This window comes from Rhinopithecus roxellana, chromosome 19, assembly GCF_007565055.1.
Source record: "Rhinopithecus roxellana isolate Shanxi Qingling chromosome 19, ASM756505v1, whole genome shotgun sequence".
Lineage (NCBI taxonomy): Eukaryota > Metazoa > Chordata > Mammalia > Primates > Cercopithecidae > Rhinopithecus > Rhinopithecus roxellana.
The window spans coordinates 69,774,241-69,789,584 of NC_044567.1; the positions used below are offsets into that span (position 1 = coordinate 69,774,241).

Sequence of the window (15,344 nt, forward strand, 5' to 3'; positions counted from 1 at the left end):
CAAGCTCCGCTTCCCGGGCTCACGCCATTCTCCTGCCTCAGCCTCCCGAGTAGCTGGGACTACAGGCGCCTGCCACCTCACCCGGCTAGTTTTTTGTAGTCTTTAGTAGAGACAGGGTTTCACTATGTTAGCCAGGATGGTCTTGATCTCCTGACCTTGTGATCCGCCCATCTCGGCCTCCCAAAGTGCTGGGATTACAGGCTTGAGCCACCGCGCCCGGCCTATTATTATTATTTTTGAGACAGAGTCGTGCTCTGCAGACCAAGCTGGAGTTCAGTGCCCAGATCATAGCTCATGGCAACCTGGAATTCCTGGGCTCAAGCCATCCTCCTGCCTCAGTCTCCCAATTAGCTGAGACTACAGGTGCACACCATGATGCCCAACTGTTTTATTGCTTTTTTTTTTTCGAGATGGAGTCTCACTCTGTTGCCCAGGCTGGCATGCAGTCATGCAATCTTGGCTCATTGCAACCTCCGCCTCCTGGTTTCAAGCAATTCTCTGCCTCAGCCTCCCAAGTAGTTGAGATTACAGGTGCCCACCACCATGACTGGCTAATTTTTTTTTTTTTTTTTTTTGAGACGGAGTCTCACTCTATCGCCCAGGCTGGAGTGCAGTAGTGGCACGATCTCGGCTCACTGCAAGCTCCGCCTCCCAGGTTCATGCCATTCTCCTGCCTCAGCCTCCTGAGTAGCTGGGACTATGGTGCATACCACCACACCCAGCTAATTTTTTTGTATTTTTAGTAGAGACAGTGTTTCACTGTGTTAGCCAGGATGGTCTTGATCTCCTCTCCTCATGATCCACCCACCTCGGCCTCCCAAAGTGCTGGGATTACAGGCGTGAGCCACTGCACCTGGCCTCATTTTTGTGTTTTTTTAGTAGAGATGGGGTTTCTACTAAACCCCGCCTTGGCCTCCCAAAGTGCTGGGATTACAGGTGTGAGCCACCGCAACTGGTCTCAGCTGTTTTTTATTTACATCGTGATTTCAGTTTTGAAAATTTTCTGGAGATTCTAACTGCTTTTCTTTCTTTGCATACTCTTTTTTTTTTTTTTTTTTTTTTGACAGGGTCTTACTCTGTTGCTCGTGCTGGAATGCAGTGGTGTGATCACAGCTCACTGCAGCCTCGACCTCCCAGGCTCAGGTGATCCTCCCATCTCAACCTCCTGAGTAGCTGGGAATACAGGCAAGCACCACCATGCCCAGCTCTCTTTAAGTATATTAGGTAGTACTCTGTCTCCTGAATTATCTGTTTCCTCCAATGTCAAATTTTGTTTGTTAATTTTGGTCTTTCTTTTTTGAGATGTTGCCCAGGCTGGAGTGCAGTGGTGTGATCTCGGCTCGCTGCAACCTCCGTCTCCTGGGTTCAAGCAATTCTCTGCCTCAGCTTCCGGAGTAGCTGGGATTACAGGCGCCTGCCACCATGCCCGGCTAATTTTTTTTTTTTTTTGTATTTTTAGTAGAGACAGGGTTTCACCATCTTGGCCAGGAAGGTCTTGAACTCCTGACCTCGTGATCCACCCGCCTTGGCCTCCCAACGTGCTGGGATTACAGGTGCGAACCACCTCACCCGGCCAATTTTGGTCTTTTTCTTTTTTGAGACAAGGCTCTGTTGCCCAGGCTGGAGTGTAGTGTTGCAATCACAGCTCACTGCAGCCTCAAACTCCTGGGCTCAAACAATCCTCCTACCTCGGCCTCCTGAGTAGCTGGGACTACAGGTGTGGGCTAATTTTTTTAAACTTTTCTGTAGAGATGGGGTCTTGCTGTTGCCCAGACTGATCTTGAACTCCTGGCCCCCAGCCTTGGCCTTCTGAGATTACAGGCGTGAGCCACCGTGCCGGACCAATTTTGGTCTGTCTTTTGCATGCTGCTGGTCCTCCTCAGATGCTTGGCCATCACTGGTAATGATGGGTTTCAGAACGTGCTACCCCAAACGATGCACCTCGTCATAGTGAGTGTTTTAAGCTGAAGGAATTTGAGAAAACAGCAGAAGCTGAAGGGTCTTTCTTACCGTCTCCTGCCCTTCTTCCCTGAACCAGGTCGTACAACCTGGAACTCCCTGTCCTTTTCCTGAAGCAGCAAATGATAGCCTCCTGTCAGAGGTGCCCTCCCTGCACCTGGAGGAAAGGAGCGTCCTTATCGCTGAAGACACAGGGACACAGAAGAATCTGAACCATCAGGCCTTCCTGAGTTCCCCACCTCCCCGCAGGAGGTGCCCGCACACGCACAGCCCCGTCGCTGCCGCAGCCGCACACATCGGACCTCGCCCTGGTGGTGCACGCCCGGGCTGGGCGCTCGGAGGTCGGGTGGGCGCCCATTCCGTCCGCTGCGCGCACAGCGCCCAGCCAGAGGCTCGGAGTTTAATCACACACAGCGTCCGGCTTCCTGTCCCCAGCGCCCCCTCCCGCCCCGTTTCCCTTGCCCCTCCCTCTCCCCAGCCCGATCCGCCCGCCGGCTCCCCCTCCCCCGATCCCTCGGGTCCCGGGATGGGGGGGCGGTGAGGCAGGCACAGCCCCCCGCCCCCATGGCCGCCCGTCGGAGCCAGAGGCGGAGGGGGCGCCGGGGGGAGCCGGGCACCGCCCTGCTGGTCCCGCTCGCGCTGGGCCTGGGCCTGGCGCTGGCCTGCCTCGGCCTCCTGCTGGCCGTGGTCAGCCTGGGGAGCCGGGCATCGCTGTCCGCCCAGGTGAGGCCCCGCTGCGCACCCTTTCTTGGGCACATCAGGAGCTGAGACTGCAGAGGGGCTGCTGGGGGCCGGGTGGGCTGAAGGCAAGGGGAAGGGAGGATGGGTGGAGGGCGAGATGTCAGGTGGAGAGGCACAGGGTGACGCTGCCTCCTTCCCAGCAGGAGCCTGCCCAGGAGGAGCTGGTGGCAGAGGAAGACCAGGACCCGTCGGTGAGTGGGCGTGGGCGCGGTCTGCAGGCTGCTGGGCCATGGGAAGTGTGCACAGCTGAGGCTGCAGGTGTGTGCAGCTGTGCCAGCGGCACACGAGGTGTGTGCAGGCTGTGTGAACACAGTGCGTGCATGGGTGTGTGTCTGTAGGGGTGTGTGTGCGTGGTGACAACTCTGTGTGAGGGGTTTGTGCTGGGGTTGTGCCACCTGAGTCTGAGGTGTTTATTGGCTGGGGGTGACCTGGATGTATGAGATATGTGAGTCTGCGTGGAAGAGGGGTGTGGTTGTGTACAGGGTGCGTATCCTCTGTGCTTGGTGACTGGGTGTGGGCGTGTGTGCAATGTGTCAGTTGAGTGCAGGATCTGCATTGGTTGTGTGTGGGTGGGAAAGTGTAGCTGGTCTAGAGGAAAGGGTGAGACTTGGGGCCTGACTCCCAACCTCGCCTTTGCCCGGGGCCCCAGCTGTAGTGGGCTGAGGGGCTTAATCTGTCCCTAAGACTTCTGTGCCTATTGCTGGCCGGTGGCTCTCCTGGCAGGCCCCGTCTGTCTCACTTTATATCTTTGGGAGTCCCTGGTTGAACCCTGCCCTAATTCCCCTAGGAACTGAATCCCCAGACAGAAGAAAGCCAGGATCCTGTGCCTTTCCTGAACCGACTAGTTCGGCCTCGCAGAAGTGGTGAGTATCCCTCTGTCCCAACCTCAGGAAGTGGGCAGAGCAAAAGCCATTATCCACAGGGAGAAACTGAGGCACGGAGGGTGAAAGGAGGCTCAGAGTCACGCAGCTAAGCAGCCAAGACTCAAACCTAGGGATTCTCGCCCTCCTGTGAAGCTGCTTCTGTCACATGGATGTACTCCTTCAGACCCTACCCCAAACAGGAAGGCGGGGTGGCCATGAGTTAGAAGAACTACTGGGGGGCTGGGCGCGGTGGCTCAAGCCTGTAATCCCAGCACTTTGGGAGGCCGAGACAGGCGGATCACGAGGTCAGGAGATCGAGACCATCCTGACGAACACGGTGAAACCCCGTCTCTACTAAAAAAATACAAAAAACTAGCCGGGTGAGGTGGCAGGCGCCTGTAGTCCCAGCTACTCGGGAGGCTGAGGCAGGAGAATGGCATAAACCCGGGAGGCAGAGCTTGTAGTGAGCTGAGATCCGGCCACTGCACTCCAGCCCGGGCGACAGAGCAAGACTCCGTCTCCAAAAAAAAAAAAAGAAGAACTACTGGGATCCTGATGGAGACTAGGCTGGGGAGTCGGAGGCCTGGACCCCAGTAGGCAAAGAGATTTAGGAATGGGATGATGGGGTGGCCTAATGACCACATGTCCAAGTCGGCATGCAACTGTCCTGGCCCCCACCTGTTATCTCAGTGTGATTAGTAGCAGCTTCCTGTTTTGCTCTCAGCAGTATCCCCGTGTGGATGACAAATTATAGTCACTCTATTTACCGAGGAAGATGAGGCCTGAGATTCTAAGACCAGGAGTCTGGACAAGAATAAGGATGCCAGGCTCCCTGAGAGGGGAACGGGGCTGGGAGAGTGGCTCTGGGACCCCCAGTAGGGCCCTGCTTTGTTCATCTGTCTTTCCTTGATCCTCAGCACCTAAAGGCCGGAAAACACGGGCTCGAAGAGCGATCGCAGCCCATTATGAAGGTGGGTGATGGGTGAGCCATACCCGGGAGAAGAGGGGCAGGTGGCAGAGGGGCAGGGCAGGTCTCATCAACCCTTTCCTGTGCTTTACAGTTCATCCACGACCTGGACAGGATGGAGCGCAGGCAGGTAAGACCCCATCCCCCCCCCAACAGCACTGGCCTCCTGGGAAAAGGGCCCCTCAAAACCTTTGACCTCCCACTCCTTTCCCTGCCATCAGTCTCAGAACCACAGAAGCCAGTTCATGAAGGTCTTGGTTCTCTCTGTGACCCAGGCATGCGACCCCACGAAACACCCCTGCCTTTCCCCAGAACTCTGCCCAGCTCCCCCAGCAAATCACTGCCCCAGCTCTCTCCTTCAGCCCTCATTCTCCTCCAGGAAGCACTTTTCATTCTTTTTTTTTCTCCTCCATATTTCATGTCCTGATGATCTTTTTCTCAAAATGCTGCTAGTGTCTGCTCATCTTTTCCATTTCGACCCCACCCTCTACTTCAGCACCGTGACCTCAGAACCTCAAACGCAGCCTCTTGCTCCTTCCCCCCTCCACACCCTCCGCACCCCTCCACTCCATCTGACCTGTGCTGCCATGCTGAGCCCCTAAACTTCACTTTTGTTATGGTATTGGCTCTCTACATGGCTTCCGGTCTCTTCGTGGTCTGGTCTCAACCTAATTTCCCTGCACTCTTATGCTGTCTTCATGCTTGCTGGGCTGACACCCCTGCTCCCGGTGTGCCTCTTCTGGACTTTGCACATACCATCCCCTCACCCAGAACGCCCTTCCACTGTGAGAGGCAGGGGGGCATGAGGGGTGCTCAGCCGAGGGGTTCACAGCAGAGATGGTGAGAAGTGGATGGGTTCAGCCTGTGACCTGTGACTGACTTATGGGTTGCAGGTGAAGAATGAAAGAAAGGGAGGAATCACAGATGACTTCTAGATTTTTTATTTTTTTTAAGACAGAGTCTCACTCTGTCACCCAGGCTGGAGTGCAGTGGTGTGATCTCAGGTCACTGCAACCTCCACCTCCCAGGTTCAAGAGATTCTCCTGCCTCAGCCTCCCAAGTAGCTGGGATTACAGGCGTGTGCTACCACACCCAGCTAATTTTTGTATTTTTAGTAGAGACAGGGTTTCGCCATGTTTTCCAGGCTGGTCTCAAACTCTTGACCTCCAGTGATCTGCCCGCCTCAGCCTCCCAAAGTGCTGGGATTACAGGCGTGAGCCACCACACCCAGCCGGCTTCTAGATGTTTAACTTGGGTATCTCTGGGAAGAATGATGCCATTTCCTAAAAAGGGGTTGACCAAGGAAGAAATAGATGGAAGTATGTAAGATAATTATTAATGTTGAGATGTCTAAAATAAACAAGTGGATAAATGACAATAAAGTAAATTCCACAAATGGATGACTGGACATTGTCGACTAGCTCAGGCTAAGTCAGGACGGATAAAGCCAGGAGTCATGGCCATATGGATGGCTTTTGTTTTGTTTTTTTTTTTTTTTGGAGACAGAGTCTCGCTCTGTCACCCAGGCTGGAGTGTAGTGGTGCAATCTTGGCTCACTGCAACCTCTGCCTCCTGGGTCCAAGTGATTCTCCTGTCTCAGCCTCCCAAGTAGCTGAGATTATAGGCAGGCGCCACCACACCCAGCTCATTTTTGTATTTTTTAGTAGAGACAGAGTTTCACCATGTTGGCCAGGCTGGTCTTGAACTCCTGATCTCAGGTGATCTGCCAGCTTCAGCCTCCCAAAGTGCTGGGATTACAGGTGTGAGCCCCCGTACCCGGCCTATCGATGGCATTTAAAGCCACAGGATTGGATGAGACGCCAGGAGAAGGAAGGGCCCCATGAATGAAGCCCTGAGGCTCTTGAGCATCTCGAAGTGGAGCTAAGGGGAAAACCAGAGAGACTGAGAAGCAGCCGGACAGAGAGGAAGAAACCCAGGCAGGGTGGCATCCTGGATTGAGAGAAACCACTGTTTCAAGGAGGATGTGGCTGTCTGTGTTGAATGCAGCTGAGAGATCACATGAAATGAGAATAGAGAAATGATGGCTGGGTTTGGTAATGTGAAAGTCCTGCTGACCTTAAGGAGGGTGGTTTCAGTGGCATAGTTAGAACAGGAAGGCAGTGTGCATTGGGTTGAGAAGAAAATGAGAAATAAGGAACTGGAGGCTGGGACAACCTTTTTTTTTTTTTTTTTTTTTTTTTTTTTGAGACGGAGTTTTGCTCTTGTTGCCCAGGCTGGAGTGCAATGGCGCAATCTCGGCTCACCACAACCTCTGCCTCCCGGGTTCAAGCAATTCGCCTGCCTCAGCCTCCTGAGTAGCTGGGATTACAGGCATGCGCCACCATACCTGGCTAATTTTGTATTTTTAGTAAGATAGGGTTTCTCCATGTTGGTCAGGCTGGTCTTGAACTCCCAACCTCAGGTGATTCGCCCTCCTCAGCCTCCCAAAGTGCTGGGATTACAAGCATGAGCCACTGCACCTGGCCTAGGACAAGCCTTTTTAGATGTTTCTCTGTAACAAGGAGCAGAGAAATAGGCCAGCAGGTGGAGGGTTGTGTGGACCAAGGAAAAGTTTAGTTCTGTGAATAATACTATTTTTATCTGAACTAACACATACCGAGGGCTTTCTTGAGATAGGCACTGTGTCTGGCACTTGTATTTGGTCTTATCTAATCCTCACAACAGCCCTAAAAGGAAGATACTCTAATTACCTCCATTTTACAGATGGAGGTTACACAACTTGTCTGAGGCCATGAGATACTAAGTGGTGGAGCCAAGATTTGAACCCAGCTAGAATGTGCCTGTGTACTGGACATGGTCTGCATGAAAGGCGAGGTGGCTGGTGCAGGGGTGAGGGGTCCATGCAGGGGCCACATCCAAAAAGGGGAAAGGGAAGTTTCCAGAAAGAAGAGAGGACACATCTCCCACCATTACCAGAGGGTCAAAGGAGCACAAGAGAACAGGTGGGTTTGTAGATTTGCTGGGGGGAGATGAGGGAGCCTTTGCTCGATGACTTCTAGGTTCTCTGGACAACTAGGGAGACGGAGACAGGAGATTTGAGGAGAAATGGTACAAAATCTCATCTTGCTGATTATGAAAGCAAGCTTCGTGTGGGAATGTAAGATTGCCAGGCAGGACAGAATGTCCAGGTGAGGTTTGTGGCTGGAGACAAATGATACCAGGCAAGCCCTCCATGGTTCTGGCACACCATGGCCTTTGGCTACAAGCAGCCTTTGCTCAGACTGGCTCCATAGCTAGGAACGTCCTCTCTTCTCTGCCCTCCCTACTCTTCATGCCCAGGTCAGCCTTCCTCCCCTCTGTATAGACCACTTATTTTGGCAGTTATCCAGACATTCAGTCATTCATTGACTCAACATGCATTGAAGACCTACTGTTTGCTAGGGGCCAGGCTAGGTGCCCACAGCAACTAATATCCAGGCCCCCCCCCACCTTTTTTTTTTGAGACGGAGTCTCGCTCTGTCGCCCACGCTGGATTGCAGTGGCGCAATCTTGGCTTACTGCAAGCTCTGCCTCCTGGGTTCACGCCATTCTCTTGCCTCAGCCTCCCGAGTAGCTGGGACTACAGGCACCTGCCACCATACCTGGCTAATTTTTTTTATGTTTTAGGAGAGATGGGGTTTCACCATGTTAGCCAGGACGGTCTCAATCTCCTGACCTCATGATCCACTCGCCTCAGCCTCCCAAAGTGCTGGGATTACAGGTGTGAGCCACCGCACCCAGCCTCAGACCGATTTTTAAGGAGTCACTGTCTAGGAGAGGAAACAAGCATATAAATTTGTAATTACAGGCTGGGTGCAGTGGCTCACACCTATGATCCCAGCACTTTGGGATGCCGAGGCAGGTGGATCACTTGAGGTCAGGAGTTTAAGACCAGCCTGGCCAACATGGTATCTCTACAAACATACAAAAAAAGAAAAAAATTAGCCAGGTTTGGTGGCACGTGCCTGTAACCCCAGCTACTCGGGAGGCTGAGGCATGAGAATCACTTGAACCCCAGAGGCAGAGGCTGCAGTGAGCCGAGATTGCGCCACTGCACTCCAGCCTGGGCGACAGAGTGAGACTCCATCTCAAAAAAAAAAAAAAAAAAATTGTAATTACAGTGGAATGTGACAAAAACAATAATGAAAGTGGCCAGAGATACTGGGCAACACATGGGAAGACAGACACGGCTGTGGAGTCAGGGATTCCCTCCCTACATTGCAAGGCGCCACTGGGCCTTGAAGCAGGAGCGTAAGACAAGACAGGCAAGGGGTCAAGGACGGTGGGTGGAAGCAGAAGCAGTCCCTGGGGCAAAAGCCCCGGGTTTGACCAGAGCATAATGAGGCTGGGGGACTCTTAAGTTCAGCATGGCAGAAGCAGAAATTGCTGGAGGAGCGAGATGGGGATAAGGCTGGAGACAGAAGCCAGGCCAGACGGCGGCATGTGGGAACTATTCTGAGGTGAGCCATCGGAAGGAGGAAGGCGAGGTGGGCTTACATCTGCATCTTAGAGACTCTTTCTGTGGCTTTGTGTAGGGAATAAACTGGAGGAAGCCAGAATGGAAACAGAGAATGCTGTGAAAAGCAGACGGAGGCACCAGATGGGGGAGACAGGGGAGAGAGCTATTTAGGAGGCAGGATTGATAGGAACTGTTGATCGATGAATGATGTGGGTAAAGGAGAGGGAGGCTTGAGTATCCCCCTGGTGGCAGAACCAGAAGCCAAATGTGGAAAACAGACAGTAAAGCAAGTGTGGGATGAGGGGAGTCAGCTCAGCATTGGTCAAGATGAGTTTGAGGGGCTGTTGCTGTTCGGATGGCGCAGTTGGCAGGGTAAGGAAGGGAAGGAAACTTCAGTGCTGGAGACTCTGCAGAGCACAGGCTGTGGGAACCCATCGGTGGAAATAAAAATGCCCAGTGAGCGTCACTTTTTTTTTTTTTGGAGACACAGTCTATCTGTCGCCCAGGCTGGAGTGCAGTGGCGCGATCTTGGCTCACTGCAACTTCCCCCTCCTGGGTTCAAGCAATTCTCCTGCCTCAGCCTCCCAAGTAGCTAGGATTACAGGCGCCTGCCACCATGCTTGGCTAGTTTTTGTATTTTTAGTAGAGACGGGGTTTCACCATGTTGGCCAAGCTGGTCTCGAACTCCCGACCTCAGGTGATCTGCCTGCCTTGGCCTCTCAAAATGCTGGGATTACAGGCGTGAGCCACTGTGCCTGGCTGAGCATGATGTTTTCAAGGTGCATCTGTGCCATAGCGTGTATCAGTACTTCACTCTTTTTATGGCCAAATAATATTCCATTATATGGATAGACATTTTGTTGATGGACATTTGGGTGTCATTTTATTATTTTTAGTTGTACTAATTCAAATAATGTATGTTTACATCCTCAACATAAAAGAAGCAAATAATATAGATATCCATGAAGTCCAACATTAAATCCCCTCATACTTCTCCTTCAGTTCTACTCTTCTCCCCAGAAGTGACTGCAGGTATCAATCTGCCCTGAATGTCTCTGGCCATATACATTAGATTTTTTCACATAACTTCCTAGTCAACTGTGGGTGCCATAGGGGATGGAGCCTCCCTTGCCCGGGGTGATCTATGTGTCTTCTGGGTAAAGTGGGCACTGAACGTTCATATGCTCAATGGATCCCTGGGGAGTGTGGGGGAGTCCTGTAGAGAGACATTTCCTTATCTCTGAGCATCTGTGTTCAGGTGTGGACGGGACAGTGAGTGGCTGGGAGGAAGCCAGAATCAACAGCTCCAGCCCTCTGCGCTACAACCGCCAGATCGGGGAGTTTATAGTCACCCGGGCTGGGCTCTACTACCTGTACTGTCAGGTAAGCCCCACCTGGTTGCATTGGTAATGCAGTAAGGGAGTGGCGAAGGGTTTGCCAGGAGAGTGGGGGACCAGCTACAAGGCTGGGAGGGTGAGTCGGGGTTTGGGTGGGATGGGATGCCTGTGTCACTGAGGAAATTGGAAATTGAGGCGAGGGCAGGCAGAGGCCTGGACTTGGCCTATTGTCCCCACCCCAGGTGCACTTTGATGAGGGGAAGGCTGTCTACCTGAAGCTGGACTTGCTGGTGGATGGCGTGCTGGCCCTGCGCTGCCTGGAGGAATTCTCAGCCACTGCAGCGAGTTCCCTCGGGCCCCAGCTTCGCCTCTGCCAGGTGTCTGGGCTGTTGGCTCTGCGGCCAGGGTCCTCCCTGCGAATCCGCACCCTCCCCTGGGCCCATCTCAAGGCTGCCCCCTTCCTCACCTACTTCGGACTCTTCCAGGTTCACTGAGGGGCCCTGGTCTCCCCGCAGTCGTCCCAGGCTGCCGGCTCCCCTTGGCAGCTATCTGGGCACCCCAGTCCCTTGTGCCCCACCCTCAGCTGCTCTTTGCTCCAGACCTGCCCCTCCCTCTAGAGGCTGCCTGGGCCTGTTCACATGTTTTCCATCCCACATAAATACAGTATTCCCACTCTTATCTTACAACGCCCCCCACCGCCCACTCTCCATCTCACTAGCTCCCCAATCCCTGACCCTTTGAGGCCCCCAGTGATCTCGACTCCCCCTGGCCACAGACCCCCAGGGCATTGTGTTCACTGTACTCTGTGGGCAAGGATGGGTCCAGAAGACCCCACTTCAGGCACTAAGAGGGGCTGGACCTGGCGGCAGGAAGCCAAAGAGACTGGGCCTAGGCCAGGAGTTCCCAAATGTGAGGGGCGAGAAACAAGACAAGCTCCTCCCTTGAGAATTCCCTGTGGATTTTTAAAACAGATATTATTTTTATTATTATTGTGACAAAATGTTGATAAATGGATATTAAATAGAATAAGTCATAGTCTCTCTCTTTATTGGGGCTCAGGGGACACTCCTAGGGTAGATGGGGGCCATGGAAAGGGGGACGTTGCAGAGCCACACAGCTGGAATTCCAGGATGATGTTCAGGCTTGGGAGCAGGGACCTCCATGCCTCCAACCCCCAGGTGGGAGCAGAGGTAGAAAGGCACACTGCCCAGGAAAAAAGCAATCGTCCGCCCAAGGTACAGCAGAAGCGGCCTCCTTTCCCTAGGAGGCGGACTTCCTCCTCCAGGGGAATCCCTCCCTGGCTGGGAGGAGCAGGGGCCCTTCCTCTTGGTGGCCTCAGGACATTCAGCAGGTGCTGGCACAGGCCCTTGCTGGGAGGTGGGGTGGGCAGGAGCCAGCCTGGAGGAGGGGCTCAGAGTCAGCAAGCACGCGGGAACCTGGAACCCTGTGTGCCGGGGAGGAATCCTGCAGTGGCCGGGGGGCTTGGGGCTGCTGCTTTGTCTCTTCGTCCAGAGCCTTACGTAAGAGCTTTTCTCGGGAAACAGGAAGTCCTGCTTGCCAAGTTCAGCACAGGGAGTAGTGCAGGCCTTATTCCAACACACCCGGCCCAGCCTTAACCCCAGAACTCAGCCAGTTTCTTGCTTCCGTGCCCTTGGTTCTCCTCCCCACCGAGCCCACCCCTCCTTTCCCACCTTCAGTCACCCCTAGTAAACTGCCCCAGCGATCTCTGTTGTGCCTGAGCCAGAAGGTCTTTCACCCTCGCCCTGACCCTGGCCACTGCCCAGCTTGGCCCCCCATCCTGCTCCTGGCACCATGCCCTCTAGCCAGCCAACCTTCCCTCCCCCAACCCTGGGGCCGCCCTAGGGTTCCTGCGCACTGGCTGTTCCTCCTGGGTGTCACTGGCAGCCCCGTCCTTCCTAGAGGGACTGGAACCTAATTCTCCTGAGGCTGAGGGAGGGTGGAGGGTCTGAAGACAACACTGACCCCACGACGGAGTGCCAGGAGCACTAACAGTACCCTTAGCTTGCTTTCCTCCTCCCTCCTTTTTATTCTCAAGTTCCTTTTTATTTCTCCTTGCGTAACAACCTTCTTCCCTTCTGCACCACTGCCCGTACCCCTACCCGCCCCGCCACCTCCTTGCTACCCCACTCTTGAAGCCACAGCTGTTGGCAGGGTCCCCAGCTCATGCCAGCCTCATCTCTTTTCTCGCTAGCCCCCAAAGGGCCTCCAGGCAACATGGGGGTTCCGGTCAGAGAGCCGGCACTCTCAGTTGCCCTCTGGTTGAGTTGGGGTGCAGCTCTGGGGGCTGTGGCTTGTGCCATGGCTCTGCTGACCCAACAGACAGAGCTGCAGAGCCTCAGGAGAGAGGTGAGCCGGCTGCAGAGGACAGGAGGGCCCTCCCAGAAGGGAGAAGGGTATCCCTGGCAGAGTCTCCCGGAGCAGGTGAGTGAGGGGAGGAGGGTGTCTGGGAGAGAAGGATGGTTAGCATGGGGGGTCTCTGGGCCTCCTGGTCTGCAAAGTTTCAAGGGGGTGCAAGAGAGGGTCTCCGGTTTGGAAGTCAGGGGCGCGGCCATTCCAGGAAAGGAAACTGTTAAAAGTTAATGCTTCTCATACCTAACAAATCCTGGAGGGCAGCCAGCAGCAACACTCAGGTTGCTGGGAAAAGGTGCATGAGAGATTTGAGGCATTTCGGGGGCAGGGGAGGGCTGGGAAGGAAGGCTGGCTGGGACTCTTGCATCTTAATCTAACCCTGACCCTCTTTCCATGAGCAGAGCTCCGATGCCCTGGAAGCCTGGGAGAATGGGGAGAGATCCCGGAAAAGGAGAGCAGTGCTCACCCAAAAACAGAAGAGTGAGGCTTCCAGGGTGCAGCAGGGGTGGGAGGTGTGCAGCAGCGTGGGGATTGTAAGCCCGAGTCAGGGTGAGGGTGGAGGCTGCCAACAGCACAACGGGGAAAAGTGGACATGGCTGAGATTCCCTCCTTCTCTCCTCAGAGCAGCACTCCGTCCTGCACCTGGTTCCCATTAACGCCACCTCCAAGGGTTAGCACTATTTTAAATAATGGCTTTGGGGAGGGGCAATAACCAGCACCTCTCGGGCTGGCACTTGGGCTCAAGGGGTTCTTACAGGTGAAAGGGGAAGAACCAAAAAGCATCTGAGAGTGCCAAGAAATCCTGACCGACACACTTCTCACCTCCAGATGACTCCGATGTGACCGAGGTGATGTGGCAACCAGCTCTTAGGCGTGGGAGAGGCCTACAGGCCCAAGGATATGGTGTCCGAATCCGGGATGCTGGAGTTTATCTGCTGTATAGCCAGGTAACCCCGCCACACTCTGAGCTTCACAGGGGGCCTCTTTGGCCCGATACTGAGGGTTCCTGACCCCTCTATTCATACCAAACCTAGCAGACCCTTCCTTCTTCCCTCGTTATCACTCCTGAGGCTTCCCAGAACTGAGACAGGCCATCCTGTTTTCTTCAACACCTCCCTTCCCTGCCAGGTCCTGTTTCAAGACGTGACTTTCACCATGGGTCAGGTGGTGTCTCGAGAAGGCCAAGGAAAGCAAGAGACTCTATTCCGATGTATAAGAAGTATGCCCTCCCACCCGGACCGGGCCTACAACAGCTGCTACAGCGCAGGTGACAGCCGTGTGGGCAGCCGAAAGCAGGACATCTCTGACAGGGGGTAGCAGTGCAGGGAGCTACCAATTGGAGGGAGGCTGGAAACCTAAACAGAGGCAGGCCTCTTCGCTCTGAGGAGTGAAGTGCAGAATGCCTGGGTCCTTACAGGAGGTGGAGGAACGGTGGAGCTGGAAAGGCAGGGGAAACAGGACATCTGGATGGCTGTGCTTCACTGCGAATCTACTTTCTCTCTTTTCTCAGGTGTCTTCCATTTACACCAAGGGGATATTTTAAGTGTCATAATTCCCCGGGCAAGGGCGAAACTTAACCTCTCTCCACATGGAACCTTCCTGGGGTTTGTGAAACTGTGATTGTGTTATAAAAAGTGGCTCCCAGCTTGGAAGACCAGGGTGGGTACATACTGGAGACAGCCAAGAGCTGAGTATATAAAGGAGAGGGAATGTGCAGGAACAGAGGCGTCTTCCTGGGTTTGGCTCCCGGTTCCTCACTTTTCCCTTTTCATTCCCACCCCCTAGACTTTGATTTTACGGATATCTTGCTTCTGTCCCCCATGGAGCTCCGAATTCTTGCCTGTGTGTAGATGAGGGGCGGGGGACGGGCGCCAGGCATTGTCCAGACCTGGTCGGGGATCACTGGAAGCATCCAGAACAGCACCACCATCTAGCGGCCGCTCGAGGGAAGCACCTGCCGGTTGGCCGAAGTCCACGAAGCCGCCCTCTGCTAGGGAAAACCCCTGGTTCTCCATGCCACACCTCTCTCCAGGTGCCCTCTGCCTCTTCACCCCACAAGATGCCTTATCCTACGTCATTCTCTCCAAATATCGGACCCCAGTTTCCATCACTATCTCCAAAGATGTATCTATTATGCGCCCGTCTACAGGGGGTGCCGACGAGGACGGTGCCTTCGCAGTCAAATTACTCTTCGGGTCCCAAGGTTTGGCTTTCATGCGCTCCATTGCCCCGGCGTGACAGGCCATTCCAAGCCCTTCCGGGCTGGAACTGGTGTCGGGGGAGCCTCGGATGTATCGTACGCCCTGGTGTTGCCTCACTCCTCTGAGCTCTTCTTTCTGATCAAGCCCTGCTTAAAGTTAAATAAAAGAGAATGAATGATACCCCGGCTCCATTTCCCCCACTGCCTCGCCTCAGCCTGGTCCTCATACGGGGATCTCCCGCCCTCCTAGCTCTCCTGTGGCGCGCCCCGCGCCGGACCAAGGTACTGGGGGCGCCGCTAGGGTCAGGCCGGCGAGAGCGGAGAAGACAGTGCGCGGCGCAAAAGGGAAAGTGGCTGGAACGCCACGCGCGGCCGGGAGGCAGATGTGCGCAGGCGCAGCCCTGTGTAGCGCTGTGGGCGGGCCGGTCCCGTGGCGCCGGCGTCCCCG

The 15,344-nt window shown here is 54.4% G+C and overlaps 2 protein-coding genes across 9 annotated transcripts; both read left to right on the plus strand.

Annotated features, from left to right (window-relative positions):
* The first annotated feature begins 1,993 nt into the window (after window positions 1-1,993).
* LOC104661648 (TNF superfamily member 12) lies at window positions 1,994-11,361 on the plus strand. Of its 2 annotated transcripts, none has more exons than XM_010362356.2 (7): window positions 1,994-2,682; window positions 2,841-2,891; window positions 3,488-3,563; window positions 4,481-4,534; window positions 4,625-4,660; window positions 10,248-10,372; window positions 10,569-11,361. In XM_010362356.2, exons 1-7 carry the CDS (start codon window positions 2,524-2,526, stop codon window positions 10,818-10,820), a joined length of 753 nt encoding a protein of 250 aa, XP_010360658.1. In that variant the 5' UTR covers window positions 1,994-2,523; the 3' UTR covers window positions 10,821-11,361. The 2 variants fall into 2 exon arrangements, with proteins under 2 accessions (XP_010360658.1, XP_010360659.1); XM_010362357.2 differs by having other exon boundaries at window positions 2,844-2,891.
* A 128-nt stretch (window positions 11,362-11,489) lies between these two features.
* On the plus strand, window positions 11,490-15,084 carry TNFSF13 (TNF superfamily member 13). Of its 7 annotated transcripts, none has more exons than XM_030922892.1 (7): window positions 11,490-11,677; window positions 12,539-12,768; window positions 13,098-13,176; window positions 13,319-13,366; window positions 13,525-13,643; window positions 13,825-13,963; window positions 14,207-15,084. In XM_030922892.1, the coding sequence occupies exons 2-7, from the start codon at window positions 12,562-12,564 to the stop codon at window positions 14,314-14,316; spliced, it is 702 nt and encodes a 233-aa protein (XP_030778752.1). In that variant the 5' UTR covers window positions 11,490-11,677; window positions 12,539-12,561; the 3' UTR covers window positions 14,317-15,084. The 7 variants fall into 7 exon arrangements, with proteins under 7 accessions (XP_030778752.1, XP_010360662.1, XP_030778753.1 ...); XM_010362360.2 differs by lacking the exon at window positions 11,490-11,677 and having other exon boundaries at window positions 11,697-12,768; window positions 14,207-14,300; window positions 14,482-15,077; XM_030922891.1 differs by lacking the exon at window positions 11,490-11,677 and adding an exon at window positions 11,698-11,846.
* The last annotated feature ends 260 nt before the right edge of the window (window positions 15,085-15,344 follow it).

Excerpts from the sequence above, each read along its gene's own strand:
- LOC104661648 (XM_010362356.2), top strand. The coding sequence starts at position 2,524 with ATGGCCGCCCGTCGGAGCCAGAGGCGGAGGGGGCGCCGGGGGGAGCCG. Across the intron at positions 2,892-3,487 it reads AGGAAGACCAGGACCCGTCG|GAACTGAATCCCCAGACAGA; the intron begins GTGAGTGGGCGT and ends TAATTCCCCTAG. Across the intron at positions 4,661-10,247 it reads ACAGGATGGAGCGCAGGCAG|GTGTGGACGGGACAGTGAGT; the intron begins GTAAGACCCCAT and ends ATCTGTGTTCAG.
- TNFSF13 (XM_010362359.2), top strand. The coding sequence starts at position 12,511 with ATGCCAGCCTCATCTCTTTTCTCGCTAGCCCCCAAAGGGCCTCCAGGC. Across the intron at positions 13,367-13,524 it reads CATTAACGCCACCTCCAAGG|ATGACTCCGATGTGACCGAG; the intron begins GTTAGCACTATT and ends TCTCACCTCCAG. Across the intron at positions 13,964-14,206 it reads CAACAGCTGCTACAGCGCAG|GTGTCTTCCATTTACACCAA; the intron begins GTGACAGCCGTG and ends CTCTTTTCTCAG.